Raw genomic sequence first — 21,909 nt, forward strand, 5'->3', positions numbered from 1 at the left:
TGAACCTCAAACCGTGTTCTCTCTTCCCTCAATGACACCCAAGAGACAAGTCATCATGGGAAAAATAGTGATTCTTTGTTAGACATCTCTTATGGTACATTGGCTACAGGTTGTAAACAAGATTTGTAAACCTTCATACACCATCCTCCATCTCAAGTTGAAGCTGCACCTCCTGTATTTTAGTAAAATACCTATCACAGTGTAAATTCTCCAACATTTCAAGAGCCACGAGCTATGATTGTAATTCGTGACATACCCCTTGAGACACACACACATGTAACACATCTTACCATGTGTGGATTAGAAACTTGGCAAAAAATATCTGCATATATAAATGACTGAAGTCTTGGAAGAAGGAAGAAACAGAAACGCTGCAAGTAGCTCCAGAATGTAAGTAACAATTTCTCCAACTTGATCATTACACACCAAGAATTAAAGAGGGGGTAATTTTCAATTCTGAAAATCCCTAAGTACTCATAAAACAGAGTTTGGAGCAGTTTGTTCTTCACTTTAAGAAACTGCATTTCCCCAAACAACCACTAGGTTATTTGTCCAGTGTGTCGTCCATTATCTTTTCCGGCACAGCCAGTGATCAGAAGACGGTGTAGTTGTTGGATTCTCCGTATCCTGCCTCCTGCAGATACTTTTCAATGTTAATTGGCTCGGGCATCTTGAGGACTTTGTCACTGGCGCTCTTCTCTCCTGACAGAAGCCTGCGGCCGACCTCGGCCAGTGAGGCTCGATCCTGCTCCTTCCACTGGCAGCAGGCTTTAATGGTGGAGTATCTGTGAGGAAGAGAGGAGCAGTTCAGCAGGGGCATAACACATTTCCCTTCATCCATCCACTGTCTGCACCTGCTTGTTCCAGTTCAGGGGAGGCTGGAGTCTAAACACGCCCCAGGCCAACACGGGGATCGTCAGTCGAACCCCGTCTTACCTCCGGCTCGGGCGGGCGTCCCTACAGACACGATTGGCCGTGTCTGTGGGTGGGAAGCCAGATGTGGGTATGTGTTCTGGTCGCTGCACTAGCGCCTCCTCTGGTCAGTCGGGGCGCCTGTTCGGGGGGGGGGGGCTGGGGGGGAATAGCGTGATCCTCCCATACGCTACGGCCCCCTGGTGAAACTCCTCACTGTCAGGTGAAAAGAAGCGGCTGGCGACTCCACATGTATGAGAGGAGGCATGTGGTAGTCTGCAGTCCTCCCCGGATCAGCAGAGAGGGTGGAGCAGAGACCGGGATGGCTCGGAAGAGTGGGGTAATTGGACAGGTACAATTGGGGAGAAAAAGGGGTAATATATTTTTTAACGCCCACGCCCCAGGCAGGAAGAGCCCCTGGGGCAGCTTGCTAGTTTAATGCAAAGCCCTCACACAGTCACACAACTCTTCTGACTGTGGGAGGAAACCGGAGAACCTGAAGGAAGCCCTACACAAACACAGGGAGACTGTACAAACTCCACACACACGGGCTGATTTCAACCCAGGACCCTCCTGATGTGAGATGACGGTGCCCACCACGAAGCCAGAACACCGTTCAGGCATTTAGAATAGTAATAATGGTAAATAACAACTTGACAATAATAAGAACCAGAACATTACTGAAGATGTTTTGAGCCTGCTGCTTCAGGCCCTCAACATCTGAAGTCTTGTCACCCGTTTCAAGTTTCAGCCCCGTTTCTATGTTAAACTATGGCTAAATAATGTGCCTGCAAAAAAGAAAGGGGGGCGGGGGGGTTGAGCGTTTTTATGAATTTCCCTTGTTTTTCTATGGGAAGTTTTTTCTTTTTGTGATTTTTGTTGCAGTAGTTGTCCAAATCACCAAGAAAAGTCATAGCGCACCATTTTTGGACCCCCTCCTTTTCTCCCCAATTGTACCCGTCCAAACCCCACTCTTCCGACCCGTCCTGGTCTCTGCTCCACCCCCTCTGCCAATCCGGGGAGGGTTGCAGACTACCACATGCCTCCACCCATACATGTGGAGTCACCAGCCGCTTCTTTTCACCTGACAGTGAGGAGTTTCACCAGGGGGGTGTGGCGCGTGAGAGGATCCTGCTGTTCCCCCTCCCCCCTGAACAGTTGCTTCGACCAACCAGAGGAGGAAGCGGAATAGACCGCCACGCTGCCTTGTTGGGTGTTTTTATTGTTTTCATGTGTTGTGATTTGGGCTGCTTGTGTGTACTTGTGTGTGCTTGTGTGTAGTGCTGCGGCGTCCTGGGAGACACAGTTCTCACACGGGGAACAATGACAATACTGAGTCGAGCTGCTGTTTGACTGATGCTTACAGTGTGTTGGAGCACATGGGCGGCTTCTTCAGCTGCTTTCCTCGCTGGTGGAACTGCAGAAGCTCGTTAACTAAAATGTCTGCAAATGGGGCTTCACCTGGGGAGGAAGAGGAGCGGTACAGACGGGAGCAAATCAGCTTCAATAGGTTATGGCAAGGCCATCACCCTCATGACTCCCATGGCCTGGGGGAAGAAGGGATTAACTGTGCGACCCTCAGATGCCTGATAACTCTAGTCTGTGCAGTTAGTCTGAATTCATACAGCATAGGCGGGGTGTCCCCACTTACCCAGGGTTGCCATCTCATACAACAAGATGCCGAAGGACCAGCTGGAGGACGGAGAAAGAGAAACGACAGTGAGGAGGAAAACAGCCATTCCAAATAGTGAATACTACTTTTGTATATTTCATTTATTTTGTACATGTATTTATAAGCGCTTTGAGTGGCTGTTGCAGCTAGAAAAGCGCTATATAAAATGCAGTGTGATTGATTGATTAATATTTCGGGCCTTTCTACAGATCAATTCAGGGCATAAAAGAGAACATCGTAATTTGATGTCAACATGCAGCTGCACAATCCTTTTGGTTATACAGGGGTGTGTGTGTGTGTGTGTGTGTGTGTGTGTGTGTGTGTGTGTGTGTGTGTGTTAATCAAACGTACACGTCACTGCTCGGGCCGGCAGGCCTCCTGGCCAGCAGCTCCGGAGCCTGCCACTTCCTCATGCTGGGATCATCCGTCTGAGTGGCGCCCTGGTTTTTCCTCATGTACACCCCATTCAGACCCCAAAGCTTGGCCGTGTGCCCCCTGCTGACCAAAACGCTGCGAGCTCTCACGTTGCCGTGGAGAAGATCCCTGCTGTGAAGGAACTCCTGTTGGGCAGCGAGACAGCATGGTGGGAAGGGTCGTGGTGGGCTAACGTCAGGTTTCACGGTAGCATCTGTGACGGTGTAAACAGCAGTCTCGGGGGTGTTTTACGATGACTCCAAAACAGCTTTTTTTTATTGGGGTGTAACCACGGGGTAGTTCTTCCTCACCCCCCCACCATCTCTCAGCACGCCTCCATTCACACTTCAAAACCGTCAGTTTCTAAGCCCAGAGATCGTCATGTTTAACCACGACAGAGGGAGAGGGGACGACAGAGGGAGAGGGGGGGGAGGGGGGTCAAGTTGTCTCTTACAGACACAGTAAAAATGCTGCAGCCGCAAGGGGCGTCCGGGTGGCGTGGCGTCTAGTCCATATGCTACCAACACGGGGATCGCCGGTTCGAATCCCCGTGTTGCCACCAGCTTGGTCAGGCGTCCCTACAGACACAACTGGCCGTGTGTGTGGGTGGGAAGCCGGATGTGGGTTATGTGTCCTGGTCGCTGCACTAGCGCCTGCTGTGGTCAGTTGGGGCGCCTTTTCAGGGGGGAGGGGGAACTGGGGGGGAATAGTGTGATCCTCCCACGTGCTACACCCCCCTGGTGAAACTCCTCACTGTCAGGTGAAAAGAAGCGGCTGGTGACTCCACATGTATGGGAGGAGGCATGTGGTAGTCTGCAGCCCTCCCCGGATCGGCAGAGGGGGTGGAGCAGCGACCGGGGTGGCTCGGAAGAGTGGGGTAATTGGCCAAAATGCAATTGGGAAGAAAAAAAAGGGGGGGGAATCCAAAAAAGAAAATGCTGCAAACACCTCATCATTAGAGAATCCCCTTTTGGTTTGAACCTGTTTCCTTTTCAGAGAGGTGTACCACACCACACCACACAACACAATGGCAGGAGCAGCCGTGAGCTCCTATGCCTTCCAGGGAAGGACGCCCCCCTCTGTCTGCTGCTGTGAAAAGCGTCCACTCACACTGTCACAACCCCTTCCTCTATTCCCACTCAACTCAAACACGCACGCGGCAAAAAAAAAAAAAAAAAATCAGACCAGAGCAAAAAAATGTAAGCAAAGTGCGGTGGGGCTGGTTTGCATACAGGCTGCTGACGGAGTCTAGCTTTAAGGATGCAACAGAGTTTCCTCTGTTCCATCCCTCCCCCCCCCCCGTGTGTGTTGACGTGGAGACATTTTAAAGAGGTTTGTGTTGGGTTACGTCTTGCCGTATGCCGTCCTGTACATCGCCTGATTTGAAAGTAAAAACAAGCGAGGAGGAAACAAGCGAGGGGGAAACAAGCGAGGAGGAGTTCATCCCACATTCACATACTGACCAGGGCCGAGGCCACCTGTTTGGCCATGGTAAAGATTCGTCTCTCGCTCATCTCACACGGAGGGTCCGCCTGGTCCTGACAGAGGAAAAAAGATGGTAACAGTTAATCCACTTCTTCCATCTTGTGAACAGCAATCAGTCAATCAAACTTTATTTATATAGCACATTATAATGCACCGTGTCTTCATGCATGCTCATTATAATGCACCGCGTCTTCATGCAGGCTCCTTATAATGCACCACATCTTCATGCATGCTCATTATAATGCACCGTGTCTTCATGCATGCTCATTATAATGCACCGCGTCTTCATGCAGGCTCATTATAATGCACCACATCTTCATGCATGCTCATTATAATGCAATTTGTCTTCATGCATGCTCATTATAATGCACCGCGTTTTCATGCATGCTCATTATAATGCACAGTGTCTTCATGCAGGCTCATTATAATGCACCACATCTTCATGCATGCTCATTATAATGCAACGTGTCTTCATGCATGCTCATTATAATGCAACGTGTCTTCATGCATGCTCATTATAATGCACCGTGTCTTCATGCATGCTCATTATAATGCACCGTGTCTTCATGCAGGCTCATTATAATGCACCACATCTTCATGCATGTTCATTATAATGCACCACATCTTCATGCATGCTCATTATAATGCACCGCGTTTTCATGCATGCTCATTATAATGCACCGTGTCTTCATGCATGCTCATTATAATGCACAGTGTCTTCATGCATGCTCATTATAATGCACCGCGTCTTCATGCATGCTCATTATAATGCAACGTGTCTTCATGCATGCTCATTATAATGCACGAATATTGATTATATTGACTAAAAATAATAAAAACAAAAAGTTTAAACATTCATTCATCTTCAGCCGCTTCTCCGGGGTTGGGTCGCGGTGGCAACATGCTAAGTAGGGCACTCCACACGTCCCTCTCCCCAGCAACGCCCTCCAGCTCCTCCTGGGGGATCCCAAGGCGTTCCCAGACCAGACTGGACATGTAGCCCCTCCAGCGGGTTCTGGGTCTACCCCGGGGTTTCCTCCCAGTTGGATGTGCCCGGTAAACCTCCAAAGGAAGGCGCCCAGGAGGCATCCTGATCAGATGCCCGGACCACCGCAACTGGCTCCTTTCGACATGAAGAAGCAGCGGCTCTACTCCGAGCTCCCTCCAAATGTCCGAGCTCCTCACCCTGTCTCTAAGGCTGAGCCCAGACACCCTACAGAGGAAACTCGTTTCAGCTGCTTGTATCTGTGATCTCACCCTTTCAGTCACTACCCCAAGCTCATGACCATAGGTGAGGGTTGGAACGAAGATTGACTGGTAAATTGATAGCTTTGCCTCCCGGATCAACTCCCTCTTGACCACAGCCTCGCTCAGGGGCACAGGCAGGAGTATTAACCCTAACATGCATGTCTTTTTGATGGCGGGGGAAACCGGAGCACCCGCAGAAAACCCACTGCAGACACTCGGAAAACATGCAAACACCACACAGGACGACCTGGGATGACCCCCCAAGGTTGGACAACCCCGGGGTTCGAACCCAGGACCTTCTTGCTGTGAGGCGACAGCACTAACCACTGCGCCCGATTGTATTTCATCTGCCAATCTGCAGTTGATCAATTCAAGAGCAACAGCAGATTGGCACAGTCAGAACGGTCGAATGTTTTGACTGCCAACAGCGACTCACCACACAAACATAATGAGGCAGCATTTTAAAAATCCTTGCATTCCCTACCTGACGACATCGCCACAGGAAGCCGAGCAGATCTCTGTTCTCCAGCTCCTCCACCACGGTCACCAGAGGAGCTCGGAGGGAGATCACGCCGAGGAGTTCTGGCAGGAAGGGATGTGGTCCCATCTGGGCCAAGAAGGAGGCAAAACCCAGGAAGCTGTGTCTCTCCGTGGCGTCGGCAGAATCTGGGGTTGACAAGCACACCAAGATAAAAAAAAAAAAGGGGGGGGAGAGATGAGAAACGTTGCAGATATGCAGTAGGAGCTCTGTTCTGGAAACCAGATGGGCAAGTCTGGTCTGGTTTTTCCTAAAAACCGAAATACTAGTTTAACTGCATGACAGCCCCGGGGTTTACTGAAACAATCCTTTCATGAAACCATTCAGAGACAATTAAAAACCCTTTTGGTGAATCACAAACAGCATGAATTTCAGTGGCAGCTGGACCCCTCTCACCTTTGAGTACACGCAGGACCACATTCCTGTTGTCCATGCGGGCCCTGTAGAGGGAGACCGCCGAGTCGGCTTGCAGGGAGAAGGTGACGGGAAGGGAGTTCACCAGGTTGAATGACTCGGGCAGCCTCTGGCGGGGCAACTCCCTGGGCTGCACGATGGGGGTGAAACTGGGTTTACAGGGTTGTTGTGGGGGGACGGGTGGTCGAGAGGTGGTGTCCACGGGGTGGGTCGGGTTCCAGGAGGAGTAGGTGTGTGGCGGGTTGAAGGTGGAGTAGGAACTGGACATGTCCAGGGCTATGCTCTCATGCTCCAGGACATTGATACCTGCTGGGGCTGTAGACAGAACGGGAGCGGGGGAGTGGTGGAGCGAGAGAAGGATGATCGTTTGGGATTCGTGCAGGTATTAACACCACAATACGGGGCCTCAACAATAAGGGCATTGGAGCGATTAGCCGTTGTGCTGGCGGGAACTGCCTTGCTATAGTTGAAACGTGTACATATCCAACCACACTTCACATTGTGTGTATTAGCAGAATGTATGCAGCTTAAAGGAACATTCCGCTGTTTTTGCATGTTTTGGCCCATTTACAACAAGTTGCCTTTCTTTACGGTTCTGCTGATTATTTTCAAACCCTGGTGCATCACAGACAGTTCATCTGGACACAACAGATGAGCTGATTCAACTGTCTGTGATTTCTCTACCTGGATTACTGAGCATGCATCGAGTCAAACCATGCTGTAGTTTTTGTTTTTTTCCGAGATTTTTGAAAGAAAACAATTGGGGGGGGGGTTCCTCCCCCTTTTCTCCCCAATTGCACTTGGCCAATTACCCCACTCTCCCAAGCCGTCCCAGTCGCTGCTCCACCCCCTCTGCCGATGAAAGGAAGCGGCTGGTGACTCCACATGTATGGGAGGAGGCATGTGGTAGTCTGCAGCCCTCCCCGGATCAGCAGAGGGGGTGGAGCAGCGACCGGGACGGCTTGAGAGAGTGGGGTAATTGGCCAGCTGGGGAGAAAAAGGAGGGGGGGGGGGCACAAAAAAATAAAATAGATATTGCGAGCAACATTTTCTTAGCCCACTGGCAGAGATGATGGCTTGTTTCGAGACAGTCTAATCGTTTTAGGATAATGGGACGTGTTCTAAGTCAACATTTACCGTGAGAACGGAAGATTATCTCAAATCAAGTTTTTTTGTTTTAAGATTTCTTTTAATGTTTAGTTATAGCATGTCTTTTTATCATGCAACAAGTGCACTTTTTTGAAAGAAACAATAATGCCAGCGAGGTTAGAAAACATGACTTCCAATATCATGAAATCACCCTGATAAACTTGTCTTTTCCTGCACCGTGTAAAGTAAACACAGTTTGCAGGAAATGAGCCTGCCGATGGCCCTACAAGAAGTTAAATTACAAGAAATTCAAACATGTTTTTTTTTTCTTGGTGACTCGCCTCAGTACAACTCTTAACCACCTTCTCTTACTCGGTGTTAATTATTCCAATATGGCCAACTGTGTGTCTGGCAGTCTCTCACCATCGATTCCTTGCAGCACCCTCCTGGTGCGCTGGGGCCTGGAGGGCCCCTCAGAGGCCTGCGGTCGGATGCGGTCGACTTTCTCCGGACAGAAGCGCAGCAGCAGGATGAAGACCAGGGTGACCAGGAAGCTGGCCAGCAGCAAGATGGGCACGATGATCACCTCCTGCTCATACACGCGGATCTCTACAGAGAAGAAACAGACATGAGGAAGAACGGCTTCAAACCGCCCGGCGGCGGCGCTGCTGAATGAGCCACACGAGGCGTCCTCCCCAGTCCGTCCTGCTTGTCCAAAGCCACTTCACTGTGTCACTGTGGTACAACGAATGTGTTCCCTGCATGCAACACATCCTGTTGTACAGGAGCAGTGGGCAGCTGCAGCACCCGGGGACCAACTCCAGTTCTTCTTTCCACTGCCTTGCTCAGGGGCACAGGCAGGAGTATTAACCCTAACATGCATTGATTTTTCCTCCTTTTTCTCCCCACTTACCCCACTCTTCCGAGTCGTCCCGGTCTCTGCTCCACCCCCTCTGCTGATCCGGGGAGGGCTGCAGACTACCACAGGCCTCCTCCCATACATGTGGAGTCACCAGCCGCTTCTTTTCACCTGACAGTGAGGAGTTTCACCAGGGGGACGTAGCGCGTGGGAGGATCTCGCTACTCCCCCCCGAACAGGCGCCCCGACTGACCAGAGGAGGCGCTAGTGCAGCGACCAGGACACATACCCACATCCGGCTTCCCACCTGCAGACACGGCCAATTGTGTCTGTAGGGGCGCCCGCCCAATTCGGAGGCAACACGGGGATTCGAACCAGCGATCCCCATGTTGGTAGGCAACAGAATAGACCGCTACACTACCCGGACGTCCCCGCATGTCATTTTGATGGTGGGAGAAAACAGGAGCACCTGGAGGAAACCCACACAGACACGGGGAGAACATGCAAACTCCACACAGAAAGGACTCAGGACGGCCTGGGGTTCAAACCCAGGAGCCTTCTTGCTGTGGGGCAACGGTGCTAACTAACCACTGGGCCACCGTGCTGCCGGCCCTGACTGACAGAAAACTCTGTTTGTATGTGTGTGCATGACGAGAAGGGCGGGACATTTTCCCATGCTGTTTGGACTGCAGCTTTTTTTTCTTCTTCCCCAAACAGGTGGAAGAAAACAAGTGAGCTCGCTTGAGATCGTTTTTGATATGGAATAAGGGGCATGATTTCGAGGAGTCAGCCCAATGGCTTTTCCAGGCTAGTGTCCAAAGTCCGCCTTTTAGGATCACTTACCACAGATGGTATCTCCCTGTTTGCACTGGAAGTCGGCCTCTGACATTGAAGTCATCCTATGAGATATGGAAAGAGATGAGAATCAGTATGGATTTGTAGATCCTCTATTTTGCAACCTTCATTTCATCCCCTCTTACCCCTCCCCTTCATCTATATTTAAAGTGACTTGAAGCCGAAACATTGTTAGGTATCTAATAATAATATATTTCATTTGCATGGCACCTTTTATTGTCAAGGACAATCTCAGTGTGCTTGACAGAGCATTAAAACAATAAAACCAGATGACGACAAAAATACTGACTGGTTAACTGAAAAGCTTTTCGTAATAGAAGTGTCTTAAGGCGTATCTACAACACACCCAAGATAACATGTTTTTCATTTCATGTATACGAGTACATGAAATGAAACAAAATATTGTTTTCCCCAACCCACAGCAGTGCAACACAAAGACAAAAACACATATCCAACAACTACAACAACACATAAATCCAAACTAAACACATATATCCAAACTAAGAACACATAAATCCAAACTAGAACACATATATCCAAACTAGAACACATAAATCCAAACTAGAACACATATATCCAAACTAAGAACACATATATCCAAACTAGAACACATATATCCAAACTAAACACATAAATCCAAACTAAGAACACATATATCCAAACTAGAACACATATCCAAACTAGAACACATATATCCAAACTAAACACATAAATCCAAACTAAGAACACATATATCCAAACTAGAACACATATCTCCAAACTAGAACACATATCTCCAAACTAGAACACATATATCCAAACTAAACACATATATCCAAACTAGAACACATATCTCCAAACTAGAACACATATATCCAAACTAAACACATATATCCAAACTAGAACACATATATCCAAGCTAGAACACATATCTCCAAACTAGAACACATATATCCAAACTAGAACACATATATTCAAACTAAACACATATATCCAAACTAAGAACAATATATCCAAACTAAACACATATATCCAAACTAAACACATATATTCAAACTAAACACATATATCCAAACTAAGAACAATATATCCAAACTAAACACATATATCCAAACTAAACACATATATCCAAACTAGAACACATATATCCAAACTAAGAACAATATATCCAAACTAAACACATATGTCCAAACTAAGAACACATATATCCAAACTAGAACACATATATCCAAACTAGAACACATATATTCAAACTAAACACATATATCCAAACTAAGAACAATATATCCAAACTAAACACATATATCCAAACTAAACACATATATCCAAACTAAACACATATATCCAAACTAGAACACATATCCAAACTAAGAACACATATATCCAAACTAGAACACATATATCCAAACTAGAACACATATATTCAAACTAAACACATATATCCAAACTAAGAACAATATATCCAAACTAAACACATATATCCAAACTAAACACATATATCCAAACTAAACACATATATCCAAACTAGAACACATATCCAAACTAAGACCAATATATCCAAACTAAACACATATATCCAAACTAAACACATATATCCAAACTAAGAACAATATATCCAAACTAAACACATATATCCAAACTAAACACATATATCCAAACTAAACACATATATCCAAACTAGAACACATATATCCAAGTAAGACCAATATATCCAAACTAAACACATATATCCAAACTAAACGCATATATCTAAACTAAACACATATATCCAAACTAAACACATATATCCAAACTAAGAACAATATATCCAAACTAGAACACATATATCCAAACTAAGAACAATATATCCAAACTAGAACAATATATCCAAACTAAGAACACATATATCCAAACTAAGAACACATATATCCAAACTAAACACATATATCCAAACTAGAACACATATATCCAAACTAAGAACACATATATCCAAACTAAACACATATATCCAAACTAAGAACATATATATCCAAATTAGAACACATATATCCAAACTAAACACATATATCCAAACTAGAACACATATATCCAAACTAAGAACACATATATCCAAACTAAGAACACATATATCCAAATTAGAACACATATATCCAAACTAAACACATATATCCAAACTAGAACACATATATCCAAACTAAGAACACATATATCCAAACTAAACACATATATCCAAACTAGAACACATATATCCAAACTAAGACCAATATATCCAAACTAAACACATATATCCAAACTAGAACACATATATCCAAACTAAGAACACATATATCCAAACTAAACACATATATCCAAACTAGAACACATATCCAAACTAGAACACATATATCCAAACTAAACACATAAATCCAAACTAAGAACACATATATCCAAACTAGAACACATATCTCCAAACTAGAACACATATCTCCAAACTAGAACACATATCTCCAAACTAGAACACATATCTCCAAACTAGAACACATATATCCAAACTAGAACACATATCTCCAAACTAGAACACATATATCCAAACTAAACACATATATCCAAACTAGAACACATATATCCAAGCTAGAACACATATCTCCAAACTAGAACACATATATCCAAACTAGAACACATATATTCAAACTAAACACATATATCCAAACTAAGAACAATATATCCAAACTAAACACATATATCCAAACTAAACACATATATTCAAACTAAACACATATATCCAAACTAAGAACAATATATCCAAACTAAACACATATATCCAAACTAAACACATATATCCAAACTAGAACACATATATCCAAACTAAGAACAATATATCCAAACTAAACACATATGTCCAAACTAAGAACACATATATCCAAACTAGAACACATATATCCAAACTAGAACACATATATTCAAACTAAACACATATATCCAAACTAAGAACAATATATCCAAACTAAACACATATATCCAAACTAAACACATATATCCAAACTAAACACATATATCCAAACTAGAACACATATCCAAACTAAGAACACATATATCCAAACTAGAACACATATATCCAAACTAGAACACATATATTCAAACTAAACACATATATCCAAACTAAGAACAATATATCCAAACTAAACACATATATCCAAACTAAACACATATATCCAAACTAAACACATATATCCAAACTAGAACACATATCCAAACTAAGACCAATATATCCAAACTAAACACATATATCCAAACTAAACACATATATCCAAACTAAGAACAATATATCCAAACTAAACACATATATCCAAACTAAACACATATATCCAAACTAAACACATATATCCAAACTAGAACACATATATCCAAGTAAGACCAATATATCCAAACTAAACACATATATCCAAACTAAACGCATATATCTAAACTAAACACATATATCCAAACTAAACACATATATCCAAACTAAGAACAATATATCCAAACTAGAACACATATATCCAAACTAAGAACAATATATCCAAACTAGAACAATATATCCAAACTAAGAACACATATATCCAAACTAAGAACACATATATCCAAACTAAACACATATATCCAAACTAGAACACATATATCCAAACTAAGAACACATATATCCAAACTAAACACATATATCCAAACTAAGAACATATATATCCAAATTAGAACACATATATCCAAACTAAACACATATATCCAAACTAGAACACATATATCCAAACTAAGAACACATATATCCAAACTAAGAACACATATATCCAAATTAGAACACATATATCCAAACTAAACACATATATCCAAACTAGAACACATATATCCAAACTAAGAACACATATATCCAAACTAAACACATATATCCAAACTAGAACACATATATCCAAACTAAGACCAATATATCCAAACTAAACACATATATCCAAACTAGAACACATATATCCAAACTAAGAACACATATATCCAAACTAAACACATATATCCAAACTAAACACATATATCCAAACTAAGAACACATATATCCAAACTAAACACATATATCCAAACTAAGAACACATATATCCAAACTAAACACATATATCCAAACTAAACACATATATCCAAACTAAGAACATATATATCCAAACTAAACACATATATCCAAACTAAGAACACACATATCCAAACTAAGAACATATATATCCAAACTAACCAACATATATGAGGGATTCTAGAGGATTTTTTCCAATAGGGTTTGCAATCACCTTTTGGAGTCACGTTGTGATCAGTTAGGATGACCGACATGAATGACTAGTAACAATGGAATCAGTTCAGATGAAAGTCTTGCTAGGTACCACTGAACGGTAACTTGAGTCTTGCTGGTAATCAGTATAAAAAGGTGTCCGGGCTCACAGAGGAGCCCAACGTGTAATCGAGACCAGGAACCTCAGACATTCGCTCGTTTCCTCTAACGGGACTTGGCGGTTACAGAAAGTGTGCATGACTGTTCTTCCATTCCTTCTTCTTCCAAACAAACTGAACACATGACAATTGCACATGGATGTAGAAAAACCAAACATTTCCCGCCTTAAATCTCCCACTGTCACAGCACAAGCTATCAGACATCATCCACAACAACCCTCTGACACTGTTTGTGAAAGCAACATGATATGACATCAGTATCTTAACAAGTCACACCCTTCACTAGTCTCACACACACAGGTACATATCTGCATGACGTGGAGCTCTTATGCAGTAATTCCTGACACAAGGCGCATCGCATCTACTCTCAGCAATCTTAGATATAATCTACCGGTGTGACAGCATTGCATCTTCCAGCAATACCCGGAACCTCTTAATTCCCGGAAACTCTTAATTCCCGCAATTACCATTTTGCATCAGGACTGAGATGACTTAACCCGTCCATCTGCATTTTTACCACGGCAAGGCTCCTGTCATACTGTACGCCCAAAGGACAAACATGTTTAGATGGGCAGTGTGCACACAGCCACATAGGCAGAGACACATCCTCTATCACCTCTTCACACACCCTCACACCACTACAAGAAATGACATGGACATCAGCAACCATGAAATACATTTAAAAAAAATAAAAAAAGTTTTAATCTTATACAAACATACACACACATACACAATGGGACATTTGCAAACAAGTGGTAAACACACATACAGGACTGACACAAGTGTACACCAATCCTTACCTCTCCCCCCCTCCTTTGTCTTGTATCTCAATGAAGGAAATTTTCAGGCCAGTGGATTCAATACCATTTGCCAGCGGCCATCCTGTCACTCATATGCGCTGCCATTTTTTATACATCTTCCCATCTGATTGTTAGTTTGGTGTAGTCCGGGTTAGCGCCGCTGATCAGTCATTCATTGTCTGCTCCCTCAGGTGACTTTGTCAACCTCGGGGGATTACTGCGCTGCTCTGTTTGTCTAAGTTACACCAGCAGCAGTTGTCTTAACTCCACCCTCTTCACCTGTGCCTTACACCTTTCCTTCTTCTCTTCTCCCCCTCCTCCCGTCTTCCTCCTTTCCCGGTCTCTCAGTCTATGATCAGCCCAACTTCAGGGGTAACGCGGTCTACAGTCTGGCTTTGCATTTCTAGGACTTCAATCTATTGCACCCCTACAACTCCCTACCCTTTCACACCATTGTTTGACACCAAATGCTAGCCCTGCCTTTCTTTCGCGTGTCATGGGAAACTGGTCCTGCCACTTTGTCCGTGTCATTTTTTTCTCCTCAGCCTTTTGAAAGGCATATCTGGTATTTCCCTCACATCCTATCTGTCTTCAGATCTTTCCAAAACCTTCACCACCCAGAAACCTGTAGGGTAAGCTTTGTCAGCCGTGGAGTGTTTGGTCTCCAACGACCTGGATTTCAAAGGAGCTTCAGCAGTCAAATGGAAAGTGTAACACAATAGCTACAGCATTTATTTGTTCATGAAATTCACGGGAAATTTGCACAACTTCCTTCCAGGATACACAGCACAGACAATCAGAGCCGTGATATGTTTGGGGGGCAAAAAACAACCCTTCTGGAATTACTCAATACAAATGCCATAAATGCGTGAGCACATCCATAGCGTTCGAAGGCAGGTTTGAGATCACAGTTTTGCAGTCATTTCCCTGGGCTGAGGCCCCACCCACTTTTCTCCTGAAACACAGAGAGGGATATGATTGGACAGCAGTATCAGGGAGCTTGACCCTGATTTCCCCCAGCAATGCCAGTCAATGATTATGCAAAAATCACAATAGTCTGCACCAGACAGACTTTTACGAGTCTTTTAATGTGTTGTCAAAGATGACTCATACATTATAGCGAGTCATATAAGGCTCTTCTATGGAAGTTGTGACAATTATCACATATTGTAACTTTCCTATTTCAAGAAAGATGAGTTGAGACAGCAAGGTCATGCTCACCTATGCAGTGGGCCATGAGCTCAAATCGGTCAGAACCGAAAAACATCTCAGCCTTTCCTTTTACGTGACACACAACAAGGGGGAAGCCAAACGCCTGAGAAAGACAAGCAGAGAGTTTGCTCGTTTCACTACAATCTCTACTAAAAGCACAGAACGACGGGAGAAAGTGATTCAACAAGCAAAACTTTGAGGGCATCTAACTAACCCCATGATCAAGTGCTTCCTGGGTTGTGCTTTTCAGCTTGTCTTTGATTTGCTTAGTAGTGGACAGCTTCAACAGCTCTTCAACCTCACTGGCCAGAAGACCTGCCGCCATGGCTGCCTGGGTAAAAGAAAAAAAAAAGAAAAAATCACAAATCTATATAACCCACCTCATCACCATGCAATAACACAGCCATTTTGCAGGGGGTGTAGGGATTACTGTGGGTACCTCGGACAGGGAGGCGGGCTTGGTAATGTCTTTGTCCTCACACCAGATTCTTCGCCAGAGCTCACGAGACACCTTCTCCACCTGCTTGTCTCCACCCTTTTCTCGCTCTTGCACGGCTGCCACAAAACGCATAGCGGACAAGGAGCCTAGGACCAAAGTGGAGGGAATGAGTAAGAAGAAAAGAGGGAACAGAAGAAGAGCTGCCACTCTCCTCTTGGCACTGGGTCTTGTTTGCTTAATGAAGTATCAGGAAAGACAGAGGTAGGGGGACTGTCGTCACAGCTGATGGACTTTGCGGAGTGTACACTCATTACGGTCTACCTTTTTCAAACATGGCCTCAAAGGGGTTAGCCGGGGCTCTGAGGGGAATATCAAAGTACTGTCCCAAGCGATCCAGATCTTGAGTCATGTACAGGAACTTATTTGGTACTAGTCCAGGGGGCTTGTTGCCTAAATGAAGTAAAAACATACACACGTTTAGACCTTGTTTTGCGAAATATGACCAATACTGCTGCTCACCTTGCAAAACCCCAGTGAAGGTTATGTATGAGGCTCACCGGACCCTTGCATGATGCCACCCAAGAAGGCAGGACGTAGGTTGAGGTCTATGTTCCACACGGTCCGGTAGCGGCACATGACCTAGAGGTGCAGGTGAGTGACAGGACACATTCAGTTTCTGGAGCGACCTGACCGCTCCAGGGACCACCTCGGCAGAGCACCACTGACCTCAAAGCCAAGCCAGGAATATGGAGAGACCACGTCGTAGAACAGGTCGACGACTTTGCGGGACGACATCTTCGGACGACCACGTCGACGTTTGCTGCAGAACTTTCAGTACGCACGGAATACCGACGGTTACTCGGGGTGTTGGATAAACGGACGGGAATACCGACGGTAACTCGGGGTGTTGGATAAACGTACGGGAATACCGACGGTTACTCGGGGTGTTGGATAAACGGACGGGAATACCGACGGTTACTCGGGGTGTTGGATAAACGGACGGGAATACCGACGGTTACTCGGGGTGTTGGATAAACGGACGGGCTGCAGGAATAAAAGTCGTTATGTGTGTCAAAGTTCAGTGCCGTTGCCCCCTAGCGGTGACGGCCGGCCATTACCCGAGCCCAGCGCAGTAACACGGGCCGGTTTCGTCGCAGTTCACCGCGAACCAAACAAATACACACGTTTCCCAAATGTTGATTACAGCCTCCATTCGTCCGCAACTACGAGAAGAACTGCTTGATTACACACACACACACGACTAAGTAGAGCCACGACACACACGGATAGACTTCTTCTGCTTCTTTTTCCTCTTCTGCTTCCTCTTCTTCGGATTCGTCTTTCTCTTCTTCTTCTTCGTCTTCGGATTCTTCTGCTTCTTCTTCTACTACTTTTTTTTATCTCTTTTTCTCTTTTCTGTTTTCTTGTTGCGTTCTCGTCGTCTTTGGCGTGTTTGTGTGTACTGTTCTCAGCCTGCTCTGTTGTTATTATAGCGTATACTGGCTTTGCCGATGTGTTTGTATAGATGAAGACTAAAACAAATCTTCTTCTACTACTACTCTACTACTACTACTTCTTCTTATTTTGTTAAATTTTATCTCGTTTTTATTTTTTTTAATATTGAACATTGTTCATGTTCATGTACAGATTCTTGAAGAAAGTTCATTATAAAACAAACATGGCAAATATACAATCCATCCAAAAATACATAAGAGATATCCAAAGTGCCAAAGGCAACAGTATGTAAACATTTCTATACAGTATATCAGGAAGTGCATAGAGGTTGAATGTCACATGACAAATATAGGGTAATGTATTATGAAAATAAGGGTACATAAATTAAAAACATGACATAAACTAATTGAAAATAATAAAACATAGTCCATCATACAAGGGGGAATTAATAAGGATGTCAGTCTTCTAATTCAGTGGGAAAATGTCTTAACACCTCATAAATCTTTAGAGCTTTTGTATCGGTCGTTAGTTTTAAAGATTTCAAGTATAATCTAAATTCATTTAAAAAAAAAACCAACAAATTTGGGGGATGACTTAAAGTATCTATTTTTATGAATAAAGAATTTGGCTAAGCAGAGGATTACATTACAACAGAGTTCATCGTTTTTGTTTTGCAAAATCCTACCAAATGCTATATTGTCTCTAGAAATGGAAGTTAGAAAGGACAAAATCCTTTGCTTTATCCATTTGTGAACGTCAAGCCAGAACACAAGCACCACACCACATGAGAAAAATACATGGTCCGTAGTTTCTATGTCACTTTCACAAAATGAACTTATATTATCGTCAAAACCAAACCGTGATCTAAGCAGTTCTTTGGAGGGATATATGTTATTCATCATTTTGAAGTGTGTTTCCTTCGCTTTGGGGGGACAGGAAATGTTAGATACATTGTTCGCAATTTAATAATTGCATTTTTATCAAATTTGTGTAAAATGTCCTTTTTGTTTTGTCTTTCAGGGAATAAGTTTTCAGTGAGACAGTTTCCAATAAAATGATTATCAAATTTTTTGTCCAAGATTAAAAACCCTTGAATTGACAGTGGGGCCAATCGTGGCTGTATAGGTTGGTGAGTCATTATATTTTTTATCAGAGATACAAATTCTTTGGGGAGTGCTTTATGTAATTTAGTAAAGTCTGATTTGGAAGGCTTGAAAGTATGTTTAGTCTGGAATTGTTCATAATTTAATAAATTACCACTAGGATCCATTAAATCAACTATTGACCATATATTTTCCTCATACCAATCCTTAAAGAATAAAGACTTGTTCCGATATAATATATATCTATTATTCCAAAGTACAGTGGTGTGGGGTGAAAAGTTATGTACATATAACATTCTCCAATACAACAGTATCTGTTTATGGAACTCTGATGATGAAACAGGAAGTTTATCAATATTATAGTCAGATCTGAGTATAAATTTCAATCCTCCAGTTTTACTGAATAAGTGATTTGGAATACTGTACCAGAAGGAGTTACTATGTTTGATACAAGATTTTAGCCAATTTATTTTTAAAGTTCCATTAAGGCAATCAAAATCAATAACTTTTAGTCCTCCATCCTTTACTTCTTTAAGCATATGGCTTTTCTTTATATAGTGTGGTCTGTTTCGCCAAATGACATTTAGATTAATCTGATTGATTGATTTGATTATTTTTTTTGGAATAGCGTGAGAATAGGCTGGGTAAATACACCTTGATAAGCATTCCATCTTAGTTAAATAAATTCTGCCAAGAATCGACAGGTCTCTTTGGAGCCAGATGTTTAGTTTTGATTTACATTCCTTTAACTTGTTTTCTACATTCAAAGACTGACTTCGTTTTTGGTCTTTTGAAAGGAAAATTCCCAGGTATTTGATTTCTGATTTAATAGGAATATTACAGATTTCTTTTAATGGGGTGTCATGTACATTCAATAGTTCACATTTTTTTTAAATGTAGTGTTAATCCTGAAGCTTTAGAGAAGTTTTCAACTTTTTCAACAGTTGTTGGAATTTGGTGTCTTATCTTTTAAGAAAATCGTGGTGTCATCTGCCAGTTGGCTGATGAATCTCGTTTTAATTTGGTATTTCTGTTTTCTTGTTTTGTTCTCATTGTCTTTGGCATGTTTGTATTGGGCCACCGGGCCTGTCCATTACAGTATGTGTGTGCTGTTCGCAGCCTGCTCGGTTTGTAGCCTATACTGGCTTTGCCGACCTGTTTGTATATCTGAAGACTAAAAAAAACAAAACAAAACAAAAACAAAAACAAAACAAAAACATAAACCTTCTTCTTTTTCTTCTTCCGCGTCTTCTCCTCCCCCTCCTCCTCCTCCTCCTTCTTCTTCTCTCGGGTTACTGGCGGATCGCAAACAACTTTAGCTTAGTTTAGTTTATTGTGTGTTTGACAGGGTCAACGCACAACGTTACAGCTGCACCACAGTCAGCCGGCAGCTAATGTGCATCTGCAGTCCCCGGGCAGGCAAACAAACAACAACAACTAATACAGAAGTAAAAACACAACAACACATAAGACAACTATTGCACAGGCAGACAAACAACAATCAAGACAAAATAACAACATGACAATACATCAGCATACCAAGCTCAAAAGTCCTAAGTACAATTTAAGCTGCATACCGCCACCTACTGTAAAAGTGTGCAACAGCATGTCATTTTACCCTACTTCTTAAATTCTACCCATCAACTAGTGTCTCTTAAGAAAGGAGTGTCACAGTCATCTTAGCAGGGCAGTTTGTGTTCTTGCTTCTGCCTGGCACTTGTTCAACACCCCGAGGTCTCGTCTTATGCTGGCATCTGAAGTCCACCTTAAAAGGACAATACAGGTGTTAATCCTCTCTTTCACATTATTCATAGTGATGTCTGCAGTGGTCATCGTAGTTGGAGATATCACAGTTTCTTCTAACTTCAGAAGTCATTCAGTATGAATAACAACTAATTGCCCGTGTTAAGATACTCCACCCAAACATTCTCAGTATTATTGTTTTAAGTTTTGCAAACTAAGGAGGAGTTGGGTATACCATACTGTATGAGGCACGCATTGATTGTGATGAGAAAGGACTCTACCCTTCAAAATAAAGCGTCTTACCTTGTAAAGAACTTTCTGGCCCTTTCTTGGATATGTTCGGTCCACCCTCCAGCTGACTGTGTGAGCTTTCAGCCACAGCTTTATTTCATCCTCCATTGACAAGGCCATCCGAAGGGTGGCCCTGGAGTTCACATGATCACCTGTCTCACTGATGGTCTTGTAATCACAGACATGGTAATCATAGCTATGTAGTCCTATGAAACACAACAGAATCAAATAAAACAAGCGCATGTGAAAAGACGGACACACGTGTGTTTATAGGGTAATGCGAAGTAAGATTTTCTAAACTACTTTCTAAATGTACACTAAGCATGCTTCTTGTGTACATAATATCAATATTAAAATTATTTATTATTATTTATTTATTTTAACAGAAAATAGACATTGGGGTCTTCCCCCGGTTGAGAGAGAGAGAGAGAGGGGCGGACCTTCAAAGCAGGAAACTCCAAGATATTGCTCTTCTTGGGGTTGATGCAGGTAAACCTCTTCTCATTTTTCTCACAGGGCTTGAGTCTTGCACTCAAGTCAAACGATCTGAGGAGGAAGATTATGACACTTACACCACCTTACCTCAAATATCAGATTGAGAAGATATGAAAATACCTGGTGCTACCCAGAAGTTGACAATCTAAATGTGTTAGTTAATGCCACCTGGCTAGCGTTTAGTAATCAAATGGAGAAAGGGAAAATACAGTGGCCAGAACTAAGGACAGTAATGTTAGCTAACTAATGAATGAGAATTAATTACTCACTCTATGACTTGGTCTTGAGGGCCTGAAGGGAGTATTGTCCCTTCTTTGCCTTGGGGGACTTCATCATGTCGGCCAGTTGTCCCGTGGAGCTTATTGCCTGGCTCCATTGCACAGGTCAAATGAGCTTTGATCATTATGAGAGGAGACAGAAAGAGCAAGAGACTAGGGAGGGAGAGTGAGGGACAGAGAGAGACGGAACGAGACTAAGGTAGAGCAAAAGA

General features: G+C 43.2%; 2 protein-coding genes and 1 long non-coding RNA gene across 3 annotated transcripts; all 3 read right to left on the reverse strand.

Moving 5' to 3' along the window:
- Positions 1 to 36: 36 nt before the first annotated feature.
- Positions 37 to 15,200, reverse strand: styk1b (serine/threonine/tyrosine kinase 1b). Its single transcript, XM_056286776.1, has 10 exons — positions 14,682 to 15,200; positions 9,475 to 9,530; positions 8,196 to 8,381; positions 6,666 to 6,998; positions 6,216 to 6,397; positions 4,462 to 4,536; positions 2,936 to 3,144; positions 2,564 to 2,604; positions 2,277 to 2,373; positions 37 to 785 (listed from the first exon to the last, which is right to left on the reverse strand). Exons 2-10 carry the CDS (start codon positions 9,527 to 9,529, stop codon positions 593 to 595), a joined length of 1,371 nt encoding a protein of 456 aa, XP_056142751.1. The 5' UTR covers position 9,530; positions 14,682 to 15,200; the 3' UTR covers positions 37 to 592.
- Positions 15,201 to 15,408: 208 nt separating this feature from the next.
- Positions 15,409 to 17,664, reverse strand: LOC130118364 (glutathione S-transferase kappa 1-like). Its single transcript, XM_056286793.1, has 7 exons — positions 17,059 to 17,664; positions 16,890 to 16,971; positions 16,654 to 16,782; positions 16,333 to 16,478; positions 16,108 to 16,224; positions 15,903 to 15,996; positions 15,409 to 15,636 (listed from the first exon to the last, which is right to left on the reverse strand). The coding sequence occupies exons 1-7, from the start codon at positions 17,125 to 17,127 to the stop codon at positions 15,587 to 15,589; spliced, it is 687 nt and encodes a 228-aa protein (XP_056142768.1). The 5' UTR covers positions 17,128 to 17,664; the 3' UTR covers positions 15,409 to 15,586.
- A 2,644-nt stretch (positions 17,665 to 20,308) lies between these two features.
- LOC130118367 (uncharacterized) lies at positions 20,309 to 21,440 on the reverse strand. The gene is made up of 3 exons (XR_008810756.1): positions 21,365 to 21,440; positions 20,937 to 21,130; positions 20,309 to 20,655 (listed from the first exon to the last, which is right to left on the reverse strand). It is a non-coding gene; the product is annotated as an uncharacterized LOC130118367 (long non-coding RNA).
- Positions 21,441 to 21,909: the final 469 nt, after the last annotated feature.

The sequence above is a fragment of the Lampris incognitus genome, chromosome 9 (genome assembly GCF_029633865.1).
Source record: "Lampris incognitus isolate fLamInc1 chromosome 9, fLamInc1.hap2, whole genome shotgun sequence".
Classification (NCBI taxonomy): Eukaryota; Metazoa; Chordata; class Actinopteri; order Lampriformes; family Lampridae; genus Lampris; species Lampris incognitus.

Coding starts and splice junctions, on each gene's coding strand:
- styk1b (XM_056286776.1), bottom strand. CDS start 9,529: ATGACTTCAATGTCAGAGGCCGACTTCCAGTGCAAACAGGGAGATACC. Junction 6,999..8,195: donor GGTGCTGCAAGGAATCGATG/GTGAGAGACTGC, acceptor TTCTGTCTACAG/CCCCAGCAGGTATCAATGTC. Junction 6,398..6,665: donor GGTCCTGCGTGTACTCAAAG/GTGAGAGGGGTC, acceptor TGTCAACCCCAG/ATTCTGCCGACGCCACGGAG.
- LOC130118364 (XM_056286793.1), bottom strand. CDS start 17,127: ATGTCGTCCCGCAAAGTCGTCGACCTGTTCTACGACGTGGTCTCTCCA. Junction 16,479..16,653: donor TGAGGCCATGTTTGAAAAAG/GTAGACCGTAAT, acceptor CTTTGGTCCTAG/GCTCCTTGTCCGCTATGCGT. Junction 15,637..15,902: donor GCTCATGGCCCACTGCATAG/GTGAGCATGACC, acceptor TCTGTGTTTCAG/GAGAAAAGTGGGTGGGGCCT.